Source organism: Danio rerio, chromosome 24, assembly GCF_052040795.2.
Source record: "Danio rerio strain M-AB ecotype USA chromosome 24, GRCz13ab, whole genome shotgun sequence".
Taxonomy (NCBI): domain Eukaryota; kingdom Metazoa; phylum Chordata; class Actinopteri; order Cypriniformes; family Danionidae; genus Danio; species Danio rerio.
In genome coordinates, this window is record NC_141044.1 from 15450307 (window position 1) to 15477823 (window position 27517).

The 27517-nt window shown below is 36.0% G+C and overlaps 1 protein-coding gene across 5 annotated transcripts; it reads left to right on the forward strand.

The window, feature by feature from the left end:
- msc (musculin (activated B-cell factor-1)) lies at window positions 1-27506 on the forward strand. Of its 5 annotated transcripts, none has more exons than XM_087309356.1 (3): window positions 1-189; window positions 23228-23714; window positions 26256-27506. In XM_087309356.1, exons 2-3 carry the CDS (start codon window positions 23316-23318, stop codon window positions 26337-26339), a joined length of 483 nt encoding a protein of 160 aa, XP_087165482.1. In that variant the 5' UTR covers window positions 1-189; window positions 23228-23315; the 3' UTR covers window positions 26340-27506. The 5 variants fall into 5 exon arrangements, with proteins under 5 accessions (XP_087165482.1, XP_087165485.1, XP_087165481.1 ...); XM_087309359.1 differs by having other exon boundaries at window positions 86-189; window positions 23228-23720; window positions 26256-26738; XM_087309355.1 differs by lacking the exon at window positions 1-189 and adding an exon at window positions 21943-22121.
- The last annotated feature ends 11 nt before the right edge of the window (window positions 27507-27517 follow it).

The following is a 27517-nucleotide window of genomic DNA, read 5'->3' on the forward strand; positions in this document are numbered from 1 at the left end:
GATACGAGGCAGTATGGCACTGTTCGTTTTCTCGCTTACCAGCTGACTGCTTACCTTCTTATGGAAGCTTTTCCACTGTTACCAGTTTTTCCAGTAGCTCGACTTGTACATGGGCAGACTTGACACGCAGAGAGGAGTTGACTACAACTAGAGGCCTCGAGTTCAGTGAAGAGCAGTTCCAGAAAGCAGGTAAGACAAAAACAAAAGGCAAAAAAGGAAATAAATTAGTAAATAACAAGGTGAGAATGTGGTAAAATCTAAAAAAACATGGTAAAAATCAGCTGTTTTTCTGGATTGCTTTTTAAAACACTGCAGTTGGTTTAGGGAAAAGGGTGAGTGGGTCAATCGATGCTATTTAAACACTATTAGTTGGGTTTAGGCAAGGGGGAGGGTGGGGTGTCATTTGATTGGTCAGTCAGTCAGTCGGTCAGTGAAGTGATCAGCGGTGGATTTATGTGAGAACAGCAGGCTGGAACGGCACTTGTGAGAGAAATTTGAGATCTGAAAAAGCATACAGCGCAGCCTCTTGGGGATTCAGGAAAACAAAAACTGAAAAAAATAATAATAAACTCCTGGGAGTTATTTTGCTCTATCTAGAAATGTATATAGGGGTACATAGTCAGAATGAGCCTGGGTTAAATTTATATGTAATCTACTCAGCACTGATTTTGAGTCAATCTATTAAATACACTTATAGTTTCCCTCTGAAGTGTCAAAATGATATCTAATGCTTTAATGCATAATGAAGATCTTCTAGCTGAAGATGATGGGGTTTGAAAAAGCAATTGGATCAATGCACTGACAAGCTCTTAATGCAAACTTAAAGACTTAAAACTCCATCCATCAGATCTACATTTATACCACCGATCAGTCTACATTTATGCTCAATGAGCAGAAGAATTAGCATGTAAATTTCATCTAGCCTCATGCTTAGATGTCAAACCATGTGATGCTTTGTCTTACCAAACACTCATTTCAAAGTAGCTCTTCCAATGGCTAGATCTAGTGTGTTACCCTCATATTGTTCTGGGCCATCACCACATCAAGATAAACTTCCCATGAAAGCCACATTGCATGAAACCTTGTTGATCAGATTGTCAATGGTGATTTCACAGGCTTAAAGGTCTATCATGTTGGGAGTAGATTAAGAAACGCACCTGTATGGCCTTGACACTGGAAAAAATCCCTTTTTGATTTGACATGCATATCACGAGACAGTAAATTTGATGCCAAGGACCACAATGTCCATGTGGAATGGATTTGCTCTAGATTTGGACACTTCAAGCTATTTTAAACCTGTATCTGTGTTTCTGAATATGGTTTGATGCACAATTCAAATACTACAGGCAAAAATAAATACATTTTAAGTTTTGATATTTATTACTTTTTTTTTATTTAATTGATAGCAAACATCAAAGATAGCATTTCTTTTGTCACACTTTATCACTTTGTGTCTGTAGATTCAAATTTCAATACACATTTTTAAAGGTGACGTCAGATGAAGTTTCCACTTCTGTAGAAAACCTTGTTTTTTGTATTTAGTTAGTGTTCAACTGTGTCTTCCAGCATAGAAGAAAACAAGTTAGATTTAATAACCTGTCAACAAAAATATGTGCCACAATATGATCTGTTTGAATTCCCTGCCAGATGTAGCTAAAGCTTTACATGTGCTTGCATCCAAGCAAATCATGGACTCTGTCCTCCTCCCACCTCTCTTTTGGTAAACAGATAGCAAAGCAGCCTTTCGTTTATCTGCTCTGTGTTCAGATGTAGAAGCTCAAAGGTGTCCTTACACAGAATCCCAACCTCCAGAACAGGCAACAGCGAAGTAGATGTTTTATAGTTTAATATATGAAGAGAATGTCCCAGAATATGAGCCTGGAGTTACATCAGAATTGCATTTAAAGGATGCAGCTATGTCTTAATTTTTTTGTGAAAGATACAAGTTTTAATTATGCAGTTTTAGTTTTTTCAATATAGTTAGTAAACACCAGCTTCAGTTAACTAGTGTTTAGAAGCGATTACGATTCTGTATGCGCAGAGCTGTGTTGGCCAATTTGGTGTTGTTGGTTTTCACACTGACCAGCACAGAGACTGTTAAATCCAGCAGTCTCTTTCTTATGTATAGATATTGTTTTAATGTATTATACATTAATAATGGAGAGCTGCAATGTCAAGCAATGATAAATTATAGGCGTCAATTATACACACCAGAGGAAAGGCAAATTTCTAATTTATTTGATCCTAAATATCTGAGTGATCTGTTAGGTTTGTATTCAGTGAGCATATCTGTAATATTGAGATCCTAGTCCATTTAGTTTTATAGACAAGTAGTTAAAACTTTAAAATATATTATGAATGTATCTGGGAGTCAGTGTAAAGACCTGAGAACAGGTGTGATGTGCTCTGATTTTCTGGTACTGGTCAGAATCCTGGTAGCAGCATTCTGGATGAGCTGCAATTGTCTCACTGTCTTTTCGGTTAGGCCAGTGAGGACTCCATTACAGTAATCCACCCTGCTGCTGATAAAATCATAAACAAGTTTCTCTAAGTTATCAATGGAAGCAAAGCATCTAATTCTTGTAATGCTTTTGAGATGATAGTATGCTGATTTAGCTACTGCATTGACATGACTACTGAAACTCAGATCTGACTCCAGAATCACACTAAGATTATTGACCTTATTTTTTGTTGTTTGACCCTTAGGGCCAAGATACGCAGTAACCATGAGAACCCAATTTCTCTTCCCAAATGCAATGACTTCAGTTTTCTCTTCTGATATCTTAGAGATATCAGATTTTGTCTTTATGATGTGGAAGCAACTTCAAATATGAATTTCCAAATATGAATTATCAGCCATTTGTCATCCAGCAGTGATCCAAATGCAAATGGCTCTCTGTGAACTGAGCTGTTTTTGTTATAGACATTCATTAAGACTAAAGTACCATATTAACTTGTGTTAAATAGACATGAAAATTCACCTTAATACCACAACACTTAATAGAAAAATACACTACTGAACATGTATCATTAATTCATGTTAATATAATTCCTTTTGAAAACAATCTATATAGTGCATAGCCGCATGTTAACTATGTTTCTATACTGCCAATCCTTTACCCAATTTTTTCATTTGGACTGTAATGTAATTATGTGCACCTTTTGTGAAGCTCCTTTGGAATGATAATTATTGTAAAAAGTGCCATATAAGTAAACTTCTCAAAATTATTTTTTTCTCTACCACACAAACCATAACTATTCTGTTTTGAAGGTATTTAGATAGAAGAGCTATGCTCAAACATAATTGATTATCTATATTTTATTCTAGATTTCACCCAAAATATTAAACTGTCTTATCTTTTATTTTCTCGCATGTGGTTTTAAACCTTTAAGTTATTTTCTTTGATTGAACTTAAAAGAAAGATATTTTGAAGAATGCTAGTTACTGGGCCCCCTCAACTTCCATGGTAGGAATGAAAATTAATAATTAGTAATAAATCGGTTCCAGAAAGCTATGGTCTTTCAGAAACTAAACCTCAATCAGCCTTTGTGATCTGTCATGTGGTCAATGCTTCAGCACAGCATCAGAAGTTTACATCATTTCCTCCTCCAACTGGTAAACAGCATTTCTCACTGCCACCAGGCAGATCTCAGCTAGACAAATATAAAAAGATCTTAGTCAGAGAGACTCACATCATTCAATATCACAGATTTGATCTGATCAGCAGAGTCATCCATCTCAAAGGCCTTCATGTGCAGGAACATCAAGACATCTTGCAAAGTTTAAACATTTTAGCAGGTGTTTATAAACATGATTTAAATTAATTTTAAAAAATATATATTTATATCATAAGTCTAATATTATAAATATATATTTTGTGTATAATTTTAGAATCAATCAACAACAAGTTGTTTCAATTAAAGTGAGCCTAAATTGAAAGCCTTATGGACGACGCAGTGGTGCAGTAGGAGGTGCTGTCGCCTTACAGCAAGAAGGTTGCTGGTTCAAACCTCGGCTGGGTCAGTTGTTGTTTCTTTGTTTGGAGTTTGCATGTTCTCCCTGTGTTTGCGTGGGTTTCCTCCAGGTGCTCTGGTTTCCCCCACAGTCCAAAGACATGTGGTACAGGTGAATTGGGTAGGCTAAATTGTCCGTAGTGAGTGGTTGTGTATGGACATTTCCCAGAGATGGGTTGCAGCTGTAAGAGCATCCGCTGCATGAAACGTATGCTGGATAAATCCATTCCGCTGTAGCGACCCCGGATTAATAAAGGGACTAAGCTGAAAAGAAAATCAATGAATGAATGAAAGGCTTTTTTTTGTGTTGTGGGTGTGTGCGTGCGTGCATGCATGTATGCATGCAAGTTTTTATAAAAAAGTTACATAATGCAACAAATGTCAAATTTGGATGACAATACAAGCATATTTTAACTAATGCTTATCAACAAAATATGTTCATAATTGCTTAATACAGTTATTTTCAGTTCGACAGCCAACATTAAAACTAGATACATTTTTTTTTGCAAACGTGATTGGAAAACGTTAAGACTATTTATCCATTCATTTTCTTGTCGGCTTAGTCCCTTTATTAATCCGGGGTCGCCACTGCGGAATGAACCGCCAACTTATCCAGCAAGTTTTTACGCAGCGGATGCCCTTCCAGCCGCAACCCATATCTGGGAAACATCCACACACACATACACTATGGACAATTTAGCCTACCCAATTCACCTGTACCGCATGTCTTTGGACTGTGGGGGAAAAACCGGAGCACCAGGAGGAAACCCACGCGAAGGCAGGGAGAACATGCAAACTCCACACAAAAACGCCAACAGAACATGCAACGTGAAGACTAGTTGGATTAAATGCAGTGGGTGCTCTCCAGTGACCATGAGGGCAACACTCCTGGTGGTCACAACACTTAGGCCCAATCCCAATTCTACCCCTTAGCCCTTCCCCGTACCCCTCGTTTTGCTTGTTTCCGTCAAAGGGTAGGTGTCCCAATTCTCTTTGCTTCAAGCCATAGGGCTAATACATAAGTTCAAGGGGTATACACCCCTTTAAATGAAGATTTTTCAGGACCACACTCGAAACCAAGGAGTAAGAAAATTTTCCAGAAAACACCAGCCACAGCTCCACCCGTAAGAAGATCCACAAATTAGATTATTTTTTCATTATTACAAATTTTTACAACAAACAAACATATTTTAATATATTCACTACCGCGTTGGTGTTTTACCGTCATGCTTTAAAAAAAAAAAGCTAAACTAAAAACCACAAAATTTTGCTATCTATAATCCATAATATGACTCCTGTACAGCAGTCCCACAACATTCTGACACTCGATGGCACTTGAATACCCTGCCAGAAAATTCTAGTGGCTGGAAATAAGCTTTTTAACAGTGTCTGCTTTAATGTTGTTTTTGGTGTGTTTACATAGATGAATATGGCCACTGTTACAATCTTATTATCACATTGGATCATTATGATAACATAATATATGCCTTTAGTGTTTTCCTGAAGATAAAAAAAAATAAAAAAAATAACACAACTGGATTAACTTAAGCAGTCCTGATCGTCTGATCTCATATGAAGCAAGAGATCACGATGACAAATGATGACGTGTGCAGGTGATGTAGTGCTGTCCCAATTCTTAGGGGTAAATTTTGAAGCCCTTCCTCTTTACCCTCGGATTTAAGGGCCAAGGGCAAGGGGTAGGGGTACAAAAATAGAATTAGGATTGTGCCTTAATACTGATATTTTTTTTCTTAATTTTGGTTTAAAAATACATATAGCAAGGTTATATTAGTTTGGGATTTTTCATTAGTTTTAGTTTTTATTTAGTTTTGACTTTTTGTTTTCAGATTTAGTTAGTTTTAATTAGTTTTTAAGGAAGATTTGCTAGATTGTTTTTTATTAAGTGTCTATTTTCTGAAATTGCTTAGTTTTAGTTTAGTTTTTATTAGTTTCAGTATTAGTTTTAGCTTTTTTTCTAAATAAGGATATTTGTCAGGTGCAAGATTCAAAATCATCAGAATAATATTGTATAGTAAAAACTCAACTAAAGATAAATTTTTTGGAACGTATTCAGAGGACAGATTAACAATGCCATCTACTTCTACCATCTACGCATCCTCAAATTCAAATACAACAGCCCACAAGATAGCAACCCTAAGAACAACACAGTGTGTGGCTGCTTTTAAGGTTAAATATACAGTAGTGATGGGAAGTTCAGATCTTTAACACAAACCAATCCTCCTATGTTAGGACTCAACTTTAAAAAAAAAAAAAGTAGTCAGCAATTATAATTTTAGTCAGTTAAAACTTGTAGCCAACATTTGTATTAATATGTTATCATATACATACAAACGAACTCATGTGGCTTAAATATTAACTTCACATTATAGTCATTTAGTGGTCACTTACAAAACATCATCATGATCTGAAAAGATTCTAACAATTACATTTTGCAAACCAACTGAAGCATGATTCACTTATTTAAATTCTCTCATTTTAGCTCTCAGTTTACCTGTGCTGCAGTTGTTCAAGTTTGCTTCAGTCACAGCAGGCTGTCATGTACTGTTTATGTTTGGTTCACCAACTGCTGAATTACGCATGCGCAGTATTATCGGTTCACCGCTTCTCAAATCTGATCTCAGTGTACTGTTCCAGTAACTGAATAACTCTGTATATGTTAGTTTATTTTTTTATTGATTTTTTTTTTGTGACCGAAACCACTACAGAAATTAAACCCATTATTGGGCACAAATGTGTTAAATTAATCATTTAAGTCTTTGGGCTCTGTTTTGACGATCCATAGACAAAGTCCAAAGTGCAGGGCGCAAAAGCATTAAGGGTGTGTCAGAATTCACTTTTGCCATTTAAGGACGTAAAAATTTGCTTTGCGCCATTGTGCATGGTCTAACAGGGTTGAGCTTACTCTCCTAATAAGCTATAGGTGTGTTTTTTTAGAATAAACCAGAGTCTCATCTTCCATTCTCTTTAAGAGTTAATTGGGCCATGACATAGCACATTTTGCTGTACACCCTGTTTGAATTAAAAAATGTGTAAGCAAGGCGCACAACTAACGCACAATTGCGCCAGGTGTATGATAGAGCCCTTTAAATTTAATGCGGTCGCCATGCTGCTGTCATGTCGATTTATTGTTTTTGTCGCGGGAGCAACAGCGAGGATGACTTGAGGAAGACAGCTTTATCTGGCCAATTACATCAGGATTACACACTGTGGGGTGTCGTCTGGGTCAAACACATGCAGTGCAAAGTAAATATTTACTTTTAAAAGGCATACTGTCACACCCTCGGCTCGTTCCTGCAGACCAATTCACCGCTCTCCCTCATGATTTACCACACACGTGAACCCTCACCTGATTGCTAATCACCTGCACCTGCAATCACTATAAATATTCACCTCACTCATTCAGTCTTTGGCTGGAATCAAAGACGAATGGTCTTCTCCTCTCTCCTGGGTTCTCCTGTGCTCTCCTGTGGATGTTCTCCTCCTCCTGCGTATGCAGAAACACCCGTTTAAGGAAAGTAACTATTATGTTGGCCTTTACTATAGTACTGAGCTCACCCACTGAACTCTTTGTATGTGAGATTGCTCACCTTCTACACGCCATATTCACCTGCTTCTCCTTACCTGTGTTACTTCTACGTGTGAACAAACACCCTTGAAGTTTAATCCTTCTTTGTCTTTCATGTGTGTTCATGACACATACATTAGGAGTACAAGAAGCATTGCGATAAATTAAAATTTTCCTTGATGTCTGTTTAAAATATAAAAATGTATTTTACCCAAGTATTTTCAATGGAGTTTCACGCTAGCCTGCTGCCATTGACAGTGCTAGAGTTTACACGTCTATCATCTCATTTAATGCTTGAACAAATAAATGAATGCTTAAGTTTATTTAACTGCTTGTCTTTTAATTACATTACAATGTCGATGCTATAAAAGTAACCATGTAAAATTTTAAATAATCACAAAAATTTTTCACCGGGAGCTTACTGATGGCTAAGAAACACTAGCTGTGTATATAACCCATTTGCACAACATCTGACTTTATCCATTTATTTTTACATTTTGGATAAATTATAATAAGTACTTGTACTTGGGCTTGTACTTGGAAGATTTCCCTTCCATCAAAGTCTTACTAGAACAGAAGAAAATAGATAGTCCACTCTTCAGCCACTTCTATCATTCAATTAAATAATCTTGGTTCAATGCAGGGGGAGAGGCTTCACTAAAATGGGTCTTTATTGATTTTCCTAATGGCCATTTTGATGCAGTTACGTGCCATTTGTTTTGCACTGCAGCTGCGGGAGGAGGAGAGTGAACAGTGATGTCATCGTCCTGCACCTGTCTGCTTTACTCATTCACACAAAACACAGAGGAAAAGAGCTACTCGCCACACTGTGACCCTCAGACAACTGCACATTTCTCATGTTAGCAATGATCTGAAACAACGTGGGCAGTTTTGGTTCCCACGTAATTAGTTGCTGTGAGGAAGCTTGGGATAGATGGGGTTACACAGTTGTTTAAAGTAGAGATTAGTGCCAAAATGCTGTGAAAGGTGCCTTCACATACCAACATTTGTTTGCTTACACTTTTTGCTTGGCGTTTTAATCCTGGAGAATTTCCCTTAAAGAGAAGTTGATATTAGTGCATTTCAAACCAAAGGAAGCAAAGGAACAGGTTCCCATCATTTCAACTAATGTAAAAAAAAAGATGTGAAGATGTGCTTGGATAACACATTCTTAGTCACAACTCATAACTCACATTGAAGCTCGATCAGAATGCTCATCATTTTGTGCTACTTTGGGTAGCCGTTTGGAATTTTTTTAAGGACAAGTGGGGTCCAATACTTTTGGTCATTTGCATTATGTGGAGTCTCATGTATTTACTACAAACAAGTCTTTCAAACTAGAACTGCATTCCAAGTTTTTTTCCAGGCATACAATATCTTTTTGCAAAAAGACCAGACTTTTCTTGGATGCTGCTTTTGTACCAAATCATAATTACAATCACCTGTTGACATCACCAGTTTCAATTCATTATTTAGCCAATTTACCTAATTACTAGCCCTAAATTGCTCATGTCCAAACTTTTTTGGACTGTGTCACAAGTCTAAATGACAAGAAAGGGTGTATATTTACAAATAAAATGAAAGTTGACCAGACAAAACATAAATATTTTGTGTTCATGTAGTCTACAATGAAGTACAAGTCAAAGTAAATTTGGAAATCCCTACTTTCTTTTTTTATTTGAGTTTTCCATACTGTCCCAACCTTTTCTGATTTGGTGTTATACAAATGAAATTAAAGTAGGCTACCTTTGTGTTCTGTGATGTGCAACACATACAACTCTGTGTTTTTAGAAAATGTAGTTTAGAGTTTCTATATGTGATTATTCAAACAATCACAGGGGTGCTGCTGAAATGGTTGGGTTGGCATTTCATGTTTAAAAGGAAATGAAACTGACTACATTTGTTCTAAAGGTTGAAGAATTACAAAATGCAGTAAACAACTACAAAGTAACTAGTAATAACAATTTAAACTTGACATCGCATCTTAAAAATGCACTGGTCATTGACAGGGGTTGGGAAACAAAACTGGTTTCATGGCTAAATTTGACAAGCCTGGTGGTCAATCTTGATTGCACTTTCCACCAGTAAGAACAAACTGAATGTTTAATTTGCAGAGCAATAGCACAGTTTTGCTAAAATTATTGCAATGCACACACCAATAGGTGACATATCTGAGTTCAGAAGAGGACAAATTGTTGGTGTGTATTTGGCTAGTATATCTGTGACCAAGACAGCAAGTCTTTGTGATGTATCAAGAGCCACAGAAACCAGGCTTATACCGTAATGTATGCAAATGTGCACCTCAACTCCTGTTTCCACCAAAGCTGTTTGTCGGAAACTTCACAGGGTCAATATACATGGGCAAACCTTTGGTCACTCATGCCAATGCCAGGCGTTGGTTTCAATGGTTCCAGTATCGAAAATTTTGGGTTGTGGACAATGTGAAATGTATTGTTCTCTGATGAGTCCACTTTCACTGTCTTTCCCACATCTTGGAGAGTTGCTGTGTGGAGAAGCCCTAAAGAAGTGTACCACCCAGACGTTGCATACCCAGAGTGAAGCATGGAGGTAGATCAGTGATGGTTTGGGCTGCAATATCATGACATTCCCAAGGCTCAATACTTGTGCTAGATGGGTGCGTCACTGCCAAGGAATACCAAATCATTCCAGAGGATTATGTGCAACCGGTGGTTCAAATATTGTATCCTTAAAGCAGTGCTGTGTATCAGAATGATAATGCAAAAATACACACAGCAAGAAAGGGAAGTTGGTCATCTCCCATGGCCTGCAAGGTTACCAAGGTTAAGCAACGTTCAGTGTTTTGGAGGTGCAATTCATGAAATATTTTTCTCCACCAGCATCACATAGTGACCTGGCCACTATTCTCCAAGAAGAATTACTCATAATTCCTCTGGCTACTGTGCAGCACTTTTATCTGTTATTCCCAAGACGAGTTTATGCTGTATTTGTCACAAAAAGGAGGCCCTATAACATTCTGATTAATTATTTTGATCTAAAACCAGAAATTTCAGTTTTATTCTCCAACCCCTGTACAGTAGGACAGTAGTCCCCAACCCCTGGGAGCCGCATAGATCAATTGGTATTGATCAATTGGGCTTCACAGGAAATCATTAATTATCATTCATTTATTCATTTTCTTGTCGGCTTAGTCCCTTTATTAATCTGGGGTCGCCTTAGCGGAATGAACCGCCAACTTATCCAGCAAGTTTTTACGCAGCGGATGCCCTTCCAGCCGTAACCCATCTTTGGGAAACATCCACATACACATTCACACACACACACTCATACACTACAGACAATTTAGCCTACCCAATTCACCTGTACCGCATGTCTTTGGACTGTGGGGGAAACCGGAGCACCCAGAGGAAACCCACGCAAACGCAGGGAGAACATGCAAACTCCACACAGAAACGCCAACTTAGCCGAGGCTTGAACCAACGACCCAGTGACCTTCTTGCTGTGAGGCGACAGCACTACCTACTGCGCCACTGCTTCGCTCAAATCATTAATCATTAATTATTTCCGTTTTATTTATTATCTGAGTCTGAATGATCTTTTATTTTGGAAAAATCTTTCACTTTGGAAAATGACAGTATTCTCTTGATTACATATCGGTGACTTGAGTGCCAAAATGTAACCCACGAGCTAGCAAAATGAGTAAGAAGTAGACATCAATGGAAAGTTTCTATGCGAAGGGGAAAGGGCCCAGTGAAGGACCCACGATCTCTCAAGGACCCATTTGTCGACATGTCAGGTGGATACAGCATGTCTGTGTAAGCAGAAGATCAACCACTGGAGATGCAAATGACGGTGGCCTTGTTCACATATCGCATGTTTAAATTCGTTATTTTCTTTTTTTGCCTGAGACCCCCTTTTCCGTCTGAAAATATTTTAAGGCCCTCCTCCTCATTTGATGAAATTATTGATCATAGAAGTTTGCAGTGATTGTGACAAAAAAGTCTGTTTTCATTCAAACAGTATGTTTATTACTATATCTAGAAACTTGATATAGTAATAAACATAGTTTGTTTAAAAACACCCTTTTTGAGGATTCTAGATTTGTTTATGCACAAGTAATAACCTAATGTAAAGCAAAACAACAGTAGGCCATTGTATTGGGTGCACCCTGTGGTATTGGGGAGTCATCTGCAAATGTCTTAATTTAGAGAGGCTCATGCATTTGTTAATAAGAACTTTGTTGGAGATAATGCACTGTGGCTGGTTCAAGGACTTCTTGCTTTAGGAAAATGGACCATCGTTAAGGTAACTATATTTGTATTTCCTGCATTACGTGTTGCCAGTATTGTTAGTGCTGTCACTTAAAATGTTTGAAGCTTCCTCACTTGGGTCAAGTATTCTTGGGTCATTACTATTAGCTGCTGAAGGTGAATCAAACACTTTTTTTTTTTTTTGTGGAGGACGAATTACAAATTTGACCATTTATTGTTCAGTCAGGATAAAATCAGCTAAGGCAAGATGCTCGTTCTTTTAATTGTACACTGCTTAACTTTTTTTAAACATGAAATGAACCCCCACAGAGATCGCTGAGGCATCCTTGTGTGCCAGAATCCCCTTGTTGGGAACCGCTGGCCTAGGTCACTTCTATGGACGTGCCAGCCCTGACCACAAGTCACATGGCAAGAACTGAACGATTTCATTAGAGCTTTCTATGCAATTTACGCATTTCGATAGACTAATTATCTCAGACAAACACAGACACCCAAAGGCTGAGTGCTTTTTAATTTTCTCCATAAATAAAACTTGAATAAGAGCTGCAGCAATGTTTTGTCAGCTTGTCATCTTCTGAGAAAAAGATTGATGGTCACCTAGCAATCTACACTGTTAGACATTTCTGTAAATTACACAGTTATTTACTGTATTTCACCCAGTGTAATACTGCAAATTCCTTTTACGGTAAATAACTGTATTTACCGTTGCATTATGGGAATTTAGTGTGACGTCGAACAACATAAACAGCGATGTACTGTATTTGTAAAAATTCGTGTATTATACTGTATTTTCCACAACTGCTTCAACGCCACCTTGCGGCGATTCGACTACTCTGCACCACATTTTGCCTGAGGACCCTGTAGCAATTCTGGAGGACAATTTATTAGTGTGCCTGAAGAACATACTGGATTTAACAAACTTTACTCTGGTAAGCTGAGGCAGTGTTTCATTTTACAGAATGTTTTGTGGACGAGAATAAAACAAAGTAAAGTATAAAGTTGGCTATTATTATTTTCTCTGGCTTGGCGTTATTTCACCCATTTGAGAAATATATCACCTATTAAGATGTTACCTTTATTTAATTTATTACATTAACACTACTATTACTTTAAATAAGACTGTTTATGACTATAGCCATTGTTCTCGTCATATCTTTTTATTTATTTACATAGGAACCGGTGTTGCAGCGGGTTTTGGTTTAGGAGGGAACCAGAGGTATGCAGACAGTTTTGGAGGACACTTTGCACGAGACAACGGTCCGGCAGAGAGTGTTTTCCCCCAGAAGAATATGAATGAAAGACCATCAAATAATCCAGGTAAAAGCGCGTCTGTCTGTGCTGACAACACTCGACATTGATTTGAGCACCTCTATTAGCATTTGTTTGCTCGGCAACATTGGCTGAAGCGATCTTAAAATGGTAATGTTAACTGTTAGCTAAACTGAGCTAAGTTTATACTGAATTGGACTCAAACTCATTTTAACGTGCAACGTTTAACTTATATTGATTTATACTATATATATTAGATGTTGTGAACTTATTTTTCTCTGGTTTAGAGTAACTTATAACGTTAGCTTGAGAAAATAACATCGCGACGTAACCTATAAGAACGTTAACGTAAATCTATACAATATGCATAGAGGTAAAGTTGGTTTTATATTCGCCCATTCGTTCATTTAGAAGGCTCTATACTGTTTACCAAGTTACTTTGAATATTCGATCAGAATTAGCATGCCAGTATGACTTGAAATCAACATTAACACTGTTTATTTGACTGTGAGCATGTTGTACTTTGATAGTCATTAGCTGCTAAAATGATTTCGCTATTTAGAGTTTGCAAATAATACTTTTATGAAATTAAATTATTAAGGGGGAAGTCTGAATCTGCTAATATAAAACCAATTTTACCTCTATGCATTATGCTAATAACCACCTTTTTGCTATTTATTGTTTGCTAATTATTTTTTTATCACAACTCTTGACATTTGGTTTAACATAATTGTTACCATTATATTTTTTTCTGTTTAGATATGGCACTGGCACAGCAGCAGGTTTTGTCTGAAGAAACAAACAGCATTTCGGAGGAACATCTTGATCAGCACAGCCTTATGCTTAAAAAATAAGCAAGACCAGTAAGCAACCAAGGTAAACAAATAAAAAAAAGTTGTGTGGAGGTTGTGGATTGTAGCATGGTATTTTTATCTGTATTTTTGGCTTTTTTATGGTCTCAATATAGAATACTGGGAGCCTGCCTGTGCAAACTGGACCTCATACAACAGTAAGTACTGTACATCTATTTGTTTCTCAATATAGTAACGTTACTTTTAATACAAAATGTGTCACATGTTTAGTTGCTAGCTAAATAAAAAAATCTTTTTCCCTTTTTTATTAAACCATTTAGTAGTTTTTTTTTTTATCTTTGTTTATAATATTTTGAGCAGATTGAGGTCTGTCATGGGTCAGACATTTCAAAATACAAATAATTAGTATTGGGATACATGCATTTGTCTATGTATTAAATGTCTTTTTCCCCATTTCATGTTGCCTAAATATTTTGCAATAAATAAAATAATAAATTTTTTTGTATAAATAATTCCAGAGGATGAAACAAAATGCACAGCAACAACCAGAGTGAGCCAGAAGAAGGCAGGAGAAGTAGTGAAGAGAATGACAACCATGAACAACAGTGTGTTATCCTTCTTTCACCAGCTAACTTAGAACTTGGATTAGGTGAGACACTCTCAATTGTTGTATCAGTATTCAGTCAGTTTTAGTTTATTAGGAATACATAAAACAAATAGCCTAATCTGTCCTGCAGTGAATCAACCCATCACAAATGCTACAATGTTTTTGTAAAACCTTGTTAGGGAAAAAAATAAACAGGACATTCTGGTTAGTTATCTTTTAAACATGGTAGTGAGCAGGTTATGAGCAGGAGCCAGTTGCTCAGTACCAGCTGAAAACTACCCCAACCTAGCTGCCATGCTTCAAAATAATTAACCAGTATATGATTTATTTTTTTTAAACAAGCTTCTTCTATGCTTATGTTAGTCTGTTTGTCCTTATCCAGAGTTCTTCATAATCCTGGACTGGGCCAAATCCTGACCAGATGCTGTGGTGGTCATGGAGGAGTGAATCCTAAAAGACACACGTGATCAATGAGCTTTCCGCATTGATCCAATGGGCCAGCCTGACCACCCGCTGGTGAACTTTCAAGCCTCCGGTGCCTAGACTGCGGCCTTGCACAAGTTTGGCTAGAGGAGAACTGGTCGTGCCCAACTGAGCCTGGTATCTCTCAAGGGATTTTATTCTACACTTTCGTCACTTGGTGAAGTTTGTTCCATGCCACTGTCGCCACTGGATAGCTTGGCTACGATTGATGGATCGGTGGATTTGCTCTTCAGTGTTTGGACTTTTTTAGCAGTGACATTTACTGCTTCAATTCTGAAAACTGGACTGAAGCAGCTTCAATTTATAAGAACTTCTATGTTAAGCTGCTTTGACATCATTGATCTACATTGTAAAAGTGCAATAGAAATAAAGATGAATTGCATTTGAACATGTGAATTCAGACCTTGTTGAGCATTTGACACCAGAATTAGTAATATTTTAAAGTTGGGTTGTTTCTGAGTTGGCTAATAGTTACAAATATTTATTTTTCCAACAATATGCAATTCAGAAGTTTAAATTTTTATTGTACATGTATGTTCTAGTGCTTTGTGTGATTTATTTATTTTTAATGTGTTGATTTTATTGCTTAATGTAATTTTCACATATTTTCCTTAAATGCTTTAAGCATTATTAATGTTTTAAAGAATGGAATATTTTGTAATTGTGTCTGGTTTAATGTCAGTAGTACTTAGTACAATTGGGGTTTTTTTTCTCAACAATATGCAGGTCAGACACTTAAATTAGTTTTGTACATGTATGTTAATGTGCTTTGTCATTTTCAATGTTTTTTTTCTTAAAATAAAATATTTTGAATGATTGAAATGTAATGTTTTTACACATTTTTAAGCTTGTTTTAAGCATCTCCAATGTTTTAAATAAAGAGTGTTTATTTTGTTAATATTTTGTAATTGTGTCTTTTTTAGGTCTATAGTATTAAAATAATATTAATAAAATTATATTATAAAATATTTAGGACAAAATTAAAAGGTTTACAGTAGCTAACTGTTAACTTAGGCTTTTACAGTAGTTAACCATTTTCAGACACTACAGTAACATGCTGTAAACGGATTTACAGTTGTATACTGTAAATCTAAAATACAGTAACTTACTGGCAACAGTGTTGCCAGTAAGTTACTGTAAAAACCCTTTGAAATGTCTAACAGTGTACATAGACCATATACTACATACACCCTTGTCCCCAGGGCCGTGGAAAATTTGTCAAGCATTGACCGGTCCACGGTTGAGGACCACTGCATTAATAGATTAAAAAAGCAGCAAAATAAAGTCATTCATTACTGCAAAAAAAAAAAAAAAAATGTTGGGTTCCACATAGTTCTTCCATGTTATCCCAACACAAATTTAAGTGGATTGAGTATAAAATATTTTACTTGTCTAAAAAAATCCTCAAGAATTGTGTTGATTCAGCTCATTTTAAGTATTTTGAACAAGCAGCAAAAAATATTTTTGTGTGTTTGCTATATTGTGTCGACTGATGAAAATGGGGCACAAGTTATTCTTTGTGAACAGCCACTTTCAGTAAGAATAAATATTTTAAATTCCTCAAAGCAAGAATCATAAACTGTTTATTGTAGGTTATTCCAAAGCTGTCTGTGCTTGGCACCGACCCTTTACAAAAATGGAGCATGCAAGTCAGCTGTGCTTTTGGATAATTGTTGGCTGAGGGTGACCACTGTAATATAAAATCTTAATTTCACACTCATTAGGTGGGAATGAAAAGTCATACGTATCGAGTTTACTGAGAGACACTGTGAGATGCTGAGAACATTTCAGCTGTGGGAAATTTGGTTTTATGGTTTAGGAAATTCTGCTATTCATGTATGGTCTTTTAAAAACTATCCATGCTGCATACAGATCTAATGCAGAGATATATGTTTTCATGCATTGTTCATTCATAAGCAGATAATGCTGTTAGATTTGTGGTTAAGGAAGTTTTATAAGCTCTATATATTTATTCTATAGGGGTTGGTGGTGTTAAAAATGTCCAAAGAAATTGTCGAGAACTCCTCATATGACACTAAATGGAAAAAGCATGGCTGATGTATGAATCTATTAAATACTGCAAAAATATAAATAAACTTTTTTGATTACATGCCCACTTTATTGCTCTGACAAATATTGGCCCCACCAATTCTCCAACTGTACTACTCTACCTGCAGCATTCCTCAATATGAAAGTTATAGTCTACAAAGCACACCGCTGTACATTTTAGCAAATGCTACTGTTGTTGCAGTAATAGTTTTAAATAATATATAAATAGTACTATTTTAAGATTCTTTTGGTGGCAATGGAACTCTTCCAACCCAGGCTCATTAGAGATATGTGCCCAGGGCTACATGAGAACTGAGAAATGTGTACCTGGGCTATGTCTCCTTGCAGCTTGTGTTTTCACAAATCCACAAGAGGCTTCCATTTACATTTTTGACTATCTCAAATATAATTTATTACGAAGGCAGCAGAGGTCTCTGTGTAAATTCTTGTGAATCTCTAAATTTTTCTCATGCATGTCTGCGAGAGAAGCCAGTTTACTTTTCTTACATAATAAATCAGCTTGATATCAACTGACACACCAATTTTTTTTTTTTTTTTAAACTCATCAAAAATACTCATTAGGAAAATATACTGTCAAATTTTCTCTCTAAAAGTACAATACAAGTCACTTTCTAAAAGTAACTATTTATGCCTCATTCATACTAGCAGCAACTTTGTAGCTGCTTCTCGCTCTGTGTAGCGACCTGCTGCAAATGCAGATCTGTGTAAGTATACAACACAGAGAATACAACCAGCCTCTTAGCCAGGATCATGAGAGGATCATGGGAGCTCCAATGGGTGCTCCAATTAGTTGTCGGTCAAGAAAGTCGCTCCTCATTTGCATAAAGCTCTAAACTTTGTCATGTCGCTTGACACGCCCAACTGGTCGGCAACGGTCACTGTCAATATCGCTCACTGTCCATTAAAATGAGTAATCACTTGCTGCTTTGCCGCTGAGAGTCGCTCATAGTGTGAATGAGGCTTTACATTGAAGTTACATTTTCCACAAAGGTATTACAGTAATATGCATAAACTTTAATTTTGAGTACATTTTTACTTAAAATTAGGGATGCACCGATATAACCAAAAACTCTTTAGATTTGGAGGCCGATAAACAATTAAATGAAAAAGTTTAAACTGATCTTATGAACTGAATAGCCTAAATAGCAAAAGAAAAAAAAAGTATAATTTCACAACTGCAATGTGATTATACACCTTCATTCATTCATAAATTTTCTTTATGGCTTAGTCCCTTTATTAATCCGGTGTCGCCACAGCGGAATGAACTTACCTAACACATTTTTAGGCAGGGAATGCCCTTCCAGCTGCAATCCATCTCTGGGGAACGACCATACACACTCATACACTACGGACAATTTAGCTTATCCAATTCAGCTGTACCGCATGTCTTTGGACTTGTGGGGGAAACCGGAGCACCCAGAGCAAACCCATGCGAACGCAGGGAGAACGTGCAAACTACAGCGACCTTCTTGCTGTGAGGCGACAGCACTACCTACTGCGCCACTGCGTCACCCATTATGTAGACCTTTATTCATGATTTTCCATAACTTTTCTTCTCATAGCAAATTAACATGCAACTTGACTGTTGCATAAAAATAATAGGTTAAATAACAAAATGGGATTTAATTAACAAAGTTAAATAAATACATTTTAAGTCAAATAAAAATGAAGGAACCAAGAACTGAAACCAGCTCAAATGTTCTTGAATAAAATGTTTTACAGTAATGAACTTATTACAAATATGAAATTTCTATGTAAATAAAACTCATCAAAAATATGTAAATAGAGAGGTGTTTTGACAGTTCAGAGCCACCGTACAAGTGAAAAGCTAAATACAGACCTTCAGAAAATGTGGCATAAACTTTAGAAAATGCTGCATTAATTTGTGCCATTTGGCATTTTAGAGTCTTTTGAGAACATGTAGGTGCTGCTTGTCAATCAGACAAGCTTCTGTGTTCGTTCTTGCTGTCAGTTGTAAGTAAAGGTTTATGATAAACTTATGATAACTGCAGGCACTGTGTGAAGCGTGAACATGAAGCCGAGTCCGATTTTAAAACAACACCTAAGCATTGAGCACAAATGACTTAATGACAAACACAGTGCATAATTTAAAGACAGAATGTCGTGGACAGTTAAAAAACTATATGCTAGATTCAGTGGCACACTTTCCTCTGTTGCTGTTTGGGGTGCTGTGAATGCTCTGTCACCTCTCTATTTGTGTGCATGGTAATAGTCATCATGTGCACTTGTTATAATTATTATAAATATGCCGATTAGACTGAAAACAATCTTATATCAGCAACACATGGCAAGCAACGCATTGATAATAACAAATAATCATATTTGATTACAAACAATCAAACAAGTTGTCATGTGCATTGCTGCTATTATGTTTACACATTGTTTATTTTTTTCCTTAGGCGGTTTAAACCAAAATACATAATGACACTCTATCAAACATATCTACAATGATCAGGAATAAGGTTACTTATTAAGTTCTTAAGGCCCAGCAATAGCACACAAAGAAAGGACGGACTTTGAAAGAATAAACAATGTGTGGAAAGCTCCATAGTGCACTGGAGAAGTCTGAACAACTGTAACCTATGCATGCATAAGGCAGGCAGTTCTGTACAATTACGTAATCTATCGGCTTAAAAATATTGGCCTAATTTTGATATTAGATCGATAACAATAACATCCCAACTCAAAACAGTAAAACAATTTAAATAGCTCCTATTATATACTAAAAAGAGTCATGAATTGTTTAGTGAATCAATTGCTCCCAAAGCCCTCCTTGGGTAGAAGCTAATCTGTGCTGATTGGACCGATGACAGTCTGTTGCGATTAGTCAACAGCATTCAGGGACGAGACAGAGTGAAATGCCCAGCACGGCTTATCAACAATATTGCGTCCAAAGGTTGATCACATGACAAATAAGTCATAAATGGAATACTATGAGAAGGAGGAAATAATAATTCAATGTTTACCTGCTCTTTTGTCTATGAAGGTATTGTTGTCTCTTTGCTCAGCTCACCTCTTCAAGTATTCAAATGTCAGTGGTTAGTTCACATTACACTGACAGTCACATATAATCTCAACCAATGCACACAGTCTGAGTCGATAGGAGCCGTGATAATTAGTTCATTCTTCAAGTCTTCTGATTCTTGAGAATGACTCCAACCCGAGAAGTCGAGAGATGAACGGTTAAATTTTTTTTTTCAGCTCTAAACGCATATGATTGGCTTCTGCCTTTCCGTGATAAACGAGTTCCCGAGTCATATTGAAGATTCGTTCAAAATGAATGAAATGTTCATGAACGACCCATCACTAGAGCATACCTGCCAACACTCCTGTTTTTTTCTGGGAGAGACCTGTAGCCACCCACCCACTTTGTTATTTATCCTGGAAAACTCCCGTAATTTCAACATGAAATTACCCTTAACATGAGTGACAAATGATCAACTGCTATTTAATATATCACAGTTACAAGAAACAAAACTAAATTAAATGCATAATTTGCAAATTAGAGAAAACAAGGAGGCAGCCATTTTAATCAAACTTACTTACACTTGTAAAATGGAGAAAGAAACTGATCTATGATCTACTGAACCATGTACTGATAAAGTTCATGTCGAGCTCTGACAAGTCCCTTACATCAATAATCTTTTCTGATCCTTCCTTTTACAAACGGCCGACGAATCCCCAGTTGTAAGCGTGTAGATTCCGTAGCACTCGAACAGCATAATTCTGGGCTATAATGGTGAGGTATATTTGCAAAAATAAACCTCAACAACTGACTCTTTACAGTTTCATTTTTGGGTAGAGAAGATAACACTAACTTTCCCTCACACTTCCAATAATATGCTGATGAGCACAGCATCTTCATGACTTGTCTTCCTCTTTTCTTTGCTACTGTGTTTGTGGGCGGGGCCGCAGTTTTCAACTTTCCCAGGTTTGCGCAATTAGGCGTCACGCTGAAATGGCTAAAGACTCGTTATCAAGACGATTCATTTGAAACACCAAGAGCCGACTCTTTTAAAAATGAATCAATCGTTTTTAACAATTTTCAGATTTAAGCCTTAGCTGGATATTTCACTTCACTTAGAGCTGTGTTACACACCACACGGAGGGTAATTCTCAAAAACCCATGATAAGGGGTCTTTAATGTCAAAGCTTAATGGTTTATAACACAGAGCTTTCAATAAGCAAAGTACAAAACTTTAACAAATGTAATAATTAACTTAAATTAAGAACATGGTAGCAGTTTCTTAAGACAAAAGTGACATATGGCTCCATTTTGGTAAGGAAAGGCTCACACAACATTCTTACATCCGGTTAGTTGGTATGTACAAAATAACAGGAATAAATTAATGATTACATAAATGTAAAACCACTAAATGTGTGATCATCAAAACAGTTGCATAAATACAATATCACACTTATACCTCTGTGATATGGCTCCAAATCAAGAATGAATCATACAAACACCAATCAAACCTTTGACATACAATGTTAAAAAAATAAAACCATTTATGTATCATTCAATCAACAATTCAACATGTAGAACAGTCATACAAAGTTTCCTGTAAAACAGCTAAACTGACATCTGCAATAAGTAATGAGCTAAAAATCATTATAATTTGCCATCCATGGGAATTTGAATCAAACCACGAACCTCTCGCTCGCATGTTTCTATATGATAATAGAGACAAATGTTCATGGTTTGATCATCTGAAGAATGTCAACATGTGTATTTTGTCCTTCGCGGCGATTGCAGATGTAATGTGAAGTGCTGACAGCTGTGGCCAATGTGCAGCGAGTGTTCAAACCCAGCAGAAACCCAATCTCTCTGTGAAATGGCCATTGGATTAGGAACGTTTGATAAGCCTCACATACATTTCTATTTTGCTTAAGAGGATGTGGGAAAAAACATTTAAGTGGACCCTGGATGACCACCGAACTGTAGAAATGAGAAAATAACAATTTTCATGAATTTTTCAGTATATTATTCATTTGATGTACTGCAGGAGGTAAGTTTGAGTTACACTGGTGCCTAGCTTGCTGGTTTGGGGAATACTTTTTAAATGTTAAATTTTAAATCAGACAGATAGACAAACAGGCAGACAAACAGACAGTAAAACAGACAGACGGACAGAGAGAGAAAGAGATAGATAGATAGATAGATAGATAGATAGATAGATAGATAGATAGATAGATAGATAGATAGATAGATAGATAGATAGATAGATAGATAGATAGATAGATAGATAGACGGACGGACGGACGGACGGACGGACGGACGGACGGACGGACGGACGGACGGATGGATGGACGGAAGGACGGACGGACGGACGGACGGACGGACGGATGGATGGAATGACGGATGGATGCGGACAGACAGATAGATAGATAGGTAAACAGACAGACTGAGAAACAGATACATAAATAGACAGACATACAGACGGACAGATAGATAGATAGATAGATAGATAGATAGACAGACAGACAGACAGACAGACAGACAGACAGACAGACAGACAGACAGACAGACAGACAGACAGACAGACAGACAGACAGACAGACAGATAGATAGATAGATAGATAGATAGATAGATAGAGACAGACAAATAGATATACATAGATATACTTAGAGACAGACAGACAGACAGATAGATAGATAGATAGATAGATAGATAGATAGATAGATAGATAGATAGATAGATAGATAGATAGATAGATAGATAGATAGATAGATAGATAGATAGACAGATAGTTTTGATAGTTTTGATTGATTGATTGATTGATTGATTGATTGATTGATTGATTGATTGATTGATTGATTGATTGATTGATTGATTGATTGATTGATTAGCCAGTTCTTCATGCTGTTAGCTGATGGCAGATTACATGAGTTTGACTGCACACAGTGCCACTATCCAGCAATTTTAGACAGAGTAAAAGGGGAGGAGAAACGCTTGATCCAGACTGACCCTGCCAAACCCCAAAACCTTAAATGTGCTCAAAACACCACAGGACCAGCTCTGAGGAACACACGACTTCATCTACACCACCAATTCGCATTCAATAGATGCGTAGCGACTTAAAATAGTGGCCTTTTTCTATCCTTGCTTTCCAGAGATATGAATTGAACACAGCACCTGTTGCTTTGAACTACACCTCCGGACGCTTTATATCACAAACCACCACACTGCGGAGCTGGAGTGATGTCCACGGGTTCAGTAAGTGATCCCGAAGACCTGCAATCCATCTCTCACTGTCTCGACGACTCTGAAGATGACTTTAGTCTGGATGATGGTCTGAAGCCAAAGCCAAAGAGTAAAACTCCTCAAGGCGCTGCCAGAAACACCAACAAGCCCCAAATGAAGCTGGCGAAAGACGGCAGACAGTCTCAGAGGAACGCAGCTAATGCCAGAGAAAGAGCGCGTATGAGGGTCCTGAGCAAAGCCTTCTCGCGGCTGAAGACCAGTCTACCATGGGTCCCTGCAGACACCAAACTATCCAAGTTGGACACACTGCGTCTGGCCTCCAGCTACATCTCACACCTCCGACAACTCCTGCAGGATGACACGTATCACAACAACCTCGCACACCCTGCCAACCTGGTATGAGTGAGTGTTAGCACTGCATTTATGCACCTACATCTGCTCCACAAGTGCTGTTGTTTAGTAATAATTGTGTAAAATACACTAACTGGATTAAGAATATAATGTACTGTTTTGGAGAAGTTTCTTCACTTTGCTAAGGCAGCATTTATTTGCTCAATTATACAAAAATGTAAAACTGGAATATTGTGAAACATTATTTATATTTAAAATAGATTTTTGATTGTTTTATTATAATTTTTGATAAACATAAAATAACGTGTTTTTTACAGTGTATTTTTTATTGTAATATTTTTTTTTATTATTTGCTGTAAATTTGAGTTTAGTTTTAGTTTGTTCCATTAATGGTTTTGTTAATTTTATTTAAGTTTTTATATAACATTTTTACATATATTTAATTTCAGCTTTAGTTTTTGTTAATCTATCTCTGTTTAACAGAGATAATAGAACATGTCCAGTGTCAACTAAAGCTAACTTTACCTTAACTTTAACTTTTGTGCAAATCTCTTAGCAATCAAACTAAAGTAATTGTTTGAACCGAAGACCATACAAATGCATGCAACTTAAATGAAGAAAAGTACTTTTTTTTTTTAACTATTGAAACAAACTTTTTTTTTTAACTATTGAAACAAACTTTTTTTATGTAAAAATAATGTATGGATAACCATGACTAGTTAACTTTTTTGCAAATTAGGAACGTGTGCTTGACTGTAAATTTTACATTGCATTGACAATATTTTTCTAAACAACCACAGGTATTATTATTTTTTATTTTTTTTTCCATAAAATGAGTGTTTAATAATTCTGAAAACAATTATTATTCTTGCTAATTATTTACTATAGCCTCAGTTTTCGTTCTTTGTGTTTATTGTAACATTTTGTTTCAGTTCTGTTTTTGTTGGACAACAGTTTTCATTTATAATCTTGAGTGTCGCATAATCACACATGATAATACTGCATGCTGATTTGCTGTTCTGTTATGATTATAAAATATTGATGCTCAGTCTATAATATTGTTCCTTATAACGTGGACATTGTGAAACATTTGACTTTTTAGGATTATTTCATGAAAATAAATTAGACCATAAACACCATACATACTCTTGAAAGGTACTGTATACAGATTCAGTAAAAAGCCTAACAATTTTCAACACTAATAATAGTAATATATCAGATCCTTGTGATTATGTGACTATGAAGACTGTAGCAGTGACGTTGAAAATTATTCCTTCAATCACAGGAATAAATTACATTTTGCATCCAGTAAGAAAATGTAAATTAATTACATTTAACAGCTTAGCTTAAACTTGTTTGTTCGTTCGTTCGTTTGTTCATTCGTTCATTCGTTCGTTCGTTCGTTCGTTCGTTCGTTCGTTCGTTCATTCATTCATTTATTCATTCAATCAATCAAATGTAACCTTGGTGACTAGGTTTTTTATGTTTACTGATCCCATACTGATCAGTACTATACAACTATTATTTAATAAATAAATATTTACACTACTGGTCAAAAGTTTTAGAATACAATTATACAAGTTATTGCCTATATGGTTTGTTCTGTAGATTATCAAAAAAATATATAGCTCAAAGGGCTAATCATTTTGTCCTTAAAATAGTCTTAAAAAACTGCTTTATTTTAGCCGAAAATAAAACAAATAAGACTTTCTACAAAAGAAAAAAATATTATATTATCATACATACTGTGATTACTATATATATATATATATATATATATATATATATATATATATATATATATATATATATATATATATATATATATATATATACATACACACACACACACACACAAAAACATCAAAATGGCTACAACTGTAAAATTAGGATGAAAACAACTATTATCTATTCTACAGCAACACTAATGTGCTCACATCCAGTAATTAATTATGCTGTAAATATAAAAAAAATAAGTAAATATTGAAATACAGTTGAAGTCAGAATTATTAGCCCACCTTTGATTTTTTTTCCTTTTTTAAAATATTTCTCAAACAATGTCAAACAGAGCAAGGAAATTTTCACAGTATGTCTGATATTACAGCTTTTAATTTTTTTAAAGCCATTTTGAGGACAAAATTATTAGCCCCTTTAAGCTATATATTTGTTTGATAGTCTACAGAACAAACATATACAATAACTTGCCTAACTACCCTAATCTGCCTAGTTAACTTAATTAATCTATAAGCCTTTACATGTCACTTTAAGCTGTACAAAAGCGTCTTGAAAAATGTGTAGTAAAATATTATTTACTGTCATCATGGCAAAGACAAAATAAATCAGTTATTAGAGATTAGGTATTCAAACTAATATGTTTAAAAATGTGTTGAAAAAAATCTTCTCTCCATTAAACAGAAATTGAGGAAAAAATAAACAGGGTGGCTAATAATTGGGGGGTAATACTGTCTTCAACTGTATATGACTATTAACATTCAAAATCAGGTACAGTACCCTGATCACTCTATGTGTTCACATCTTACACATTTAACCGGCAATGTGTGGCTCTTTTTTAACTTTTTTTCACAGACCTGGCCTTTTGTGGTCTCAGCACGATCAGAGGACACCAAAGACATTTCTGCAGCGGTCAGACTTTGCGGAGCTACAGCATAAACATCTGGCACCTCTCTGTCTTTTATCCCTCTCTCTCTCTCTTTTACTGTCTGTACTCATGCACTTCCTTTGAACTTACATCACTGAACATTATGCAATGAATACAACTGCATGTGGAACGCAAGCAGTTCAGCAGTCATTACATACAAATCTGTCTTTATAGCCAGATGATATTAAAGTAATTTCTACCTTTTTATATTTGTTTTGGCTTAAAAGCAACCTCTAAAAAACAAACTAAACGTCTACGGGAAGCAAAGGAAATCAGTTTTGTTTCTAAGGCTATTGTAAGTCTTTGACTGTAGGTTTTTGTCCTGTTTATAGTTATTTTTTTATTATTTACATTATTACAGATGGAAAAAGAGATCACAGATGAACATTTTTGTCCATATATTATTTTTACTCCAAGGTATGCTTATTTATGATTGTGATATTTCTGGTTTGTTGTATTGTTTGTATGTTTCACCAAATTTATTGTCTACATCACTTCAACACACTGTAAAATTTAATATGTTGATTTATTGTGAACTTCCACGTGACACTGAACTAAAGTTGTCTTTATTTCTCTATGAAATATGTATGCGACTAAACGAGAATTCTGGGATTGCACATGAGAATTGTTGGATGGAAGTGGTTTGCTGTAGGTTGATGCCCATTTAAGTGTTGTCCCACCCTCAATTCAATGTTAGCAAAAATGAGATGAGATGTTGTTGCAAGAATATGGAAGGCCATCGGTGCCAAAAGTATTTCAAGGAAGGCAGTTGTTATGGAATGTGATTAAACACCTCATGTTTGTAAATATGTTGTAAAAACAAAAATCTGTAAATTTACAGTATTGATTTATTTATGCTTTGAAACTGCTATCATCTTACATTCAGAGAAGTAGTTTACCCTCAAACATCTACATCACACTTCAACTAAAGTTTAAAACAGGCGCGACCAACCCTGTTCCTGGAGATCGACCTTCCGGGAGATTTCAGTTGCAACCCATATCAAACACACCTGTAATTATCAAGTGCTGTTAAGGTTCGAATTCATTGGTTCAGGTGTGTTTGATCAGGGTTGGAGCTGAACTTTGCAGGAAGGTTGATCTCCACTGGTTTAAAATATGATATCATAGTATACTTCAAGGATTTTGGCCCCAATCACTTTCCATAAGAGGAAAATAAAGTTTTTTTTTT

Coding starts and splice junctions, on each gene's coding strand:
- msc (XM_087309356.1), top strand. CDS start 23,316: ATGTCCACGGGTTCAGTAAGTGATCCCGAAGACCTGCAATCCATCTCT. Junction 23,715..26,255: donor TCGCACACCCTGCCAACCTG/GTATGAGTGAGT, acceptor TTTTTTTCACAG/ACCTGGCCTTTTGTGGTCTC.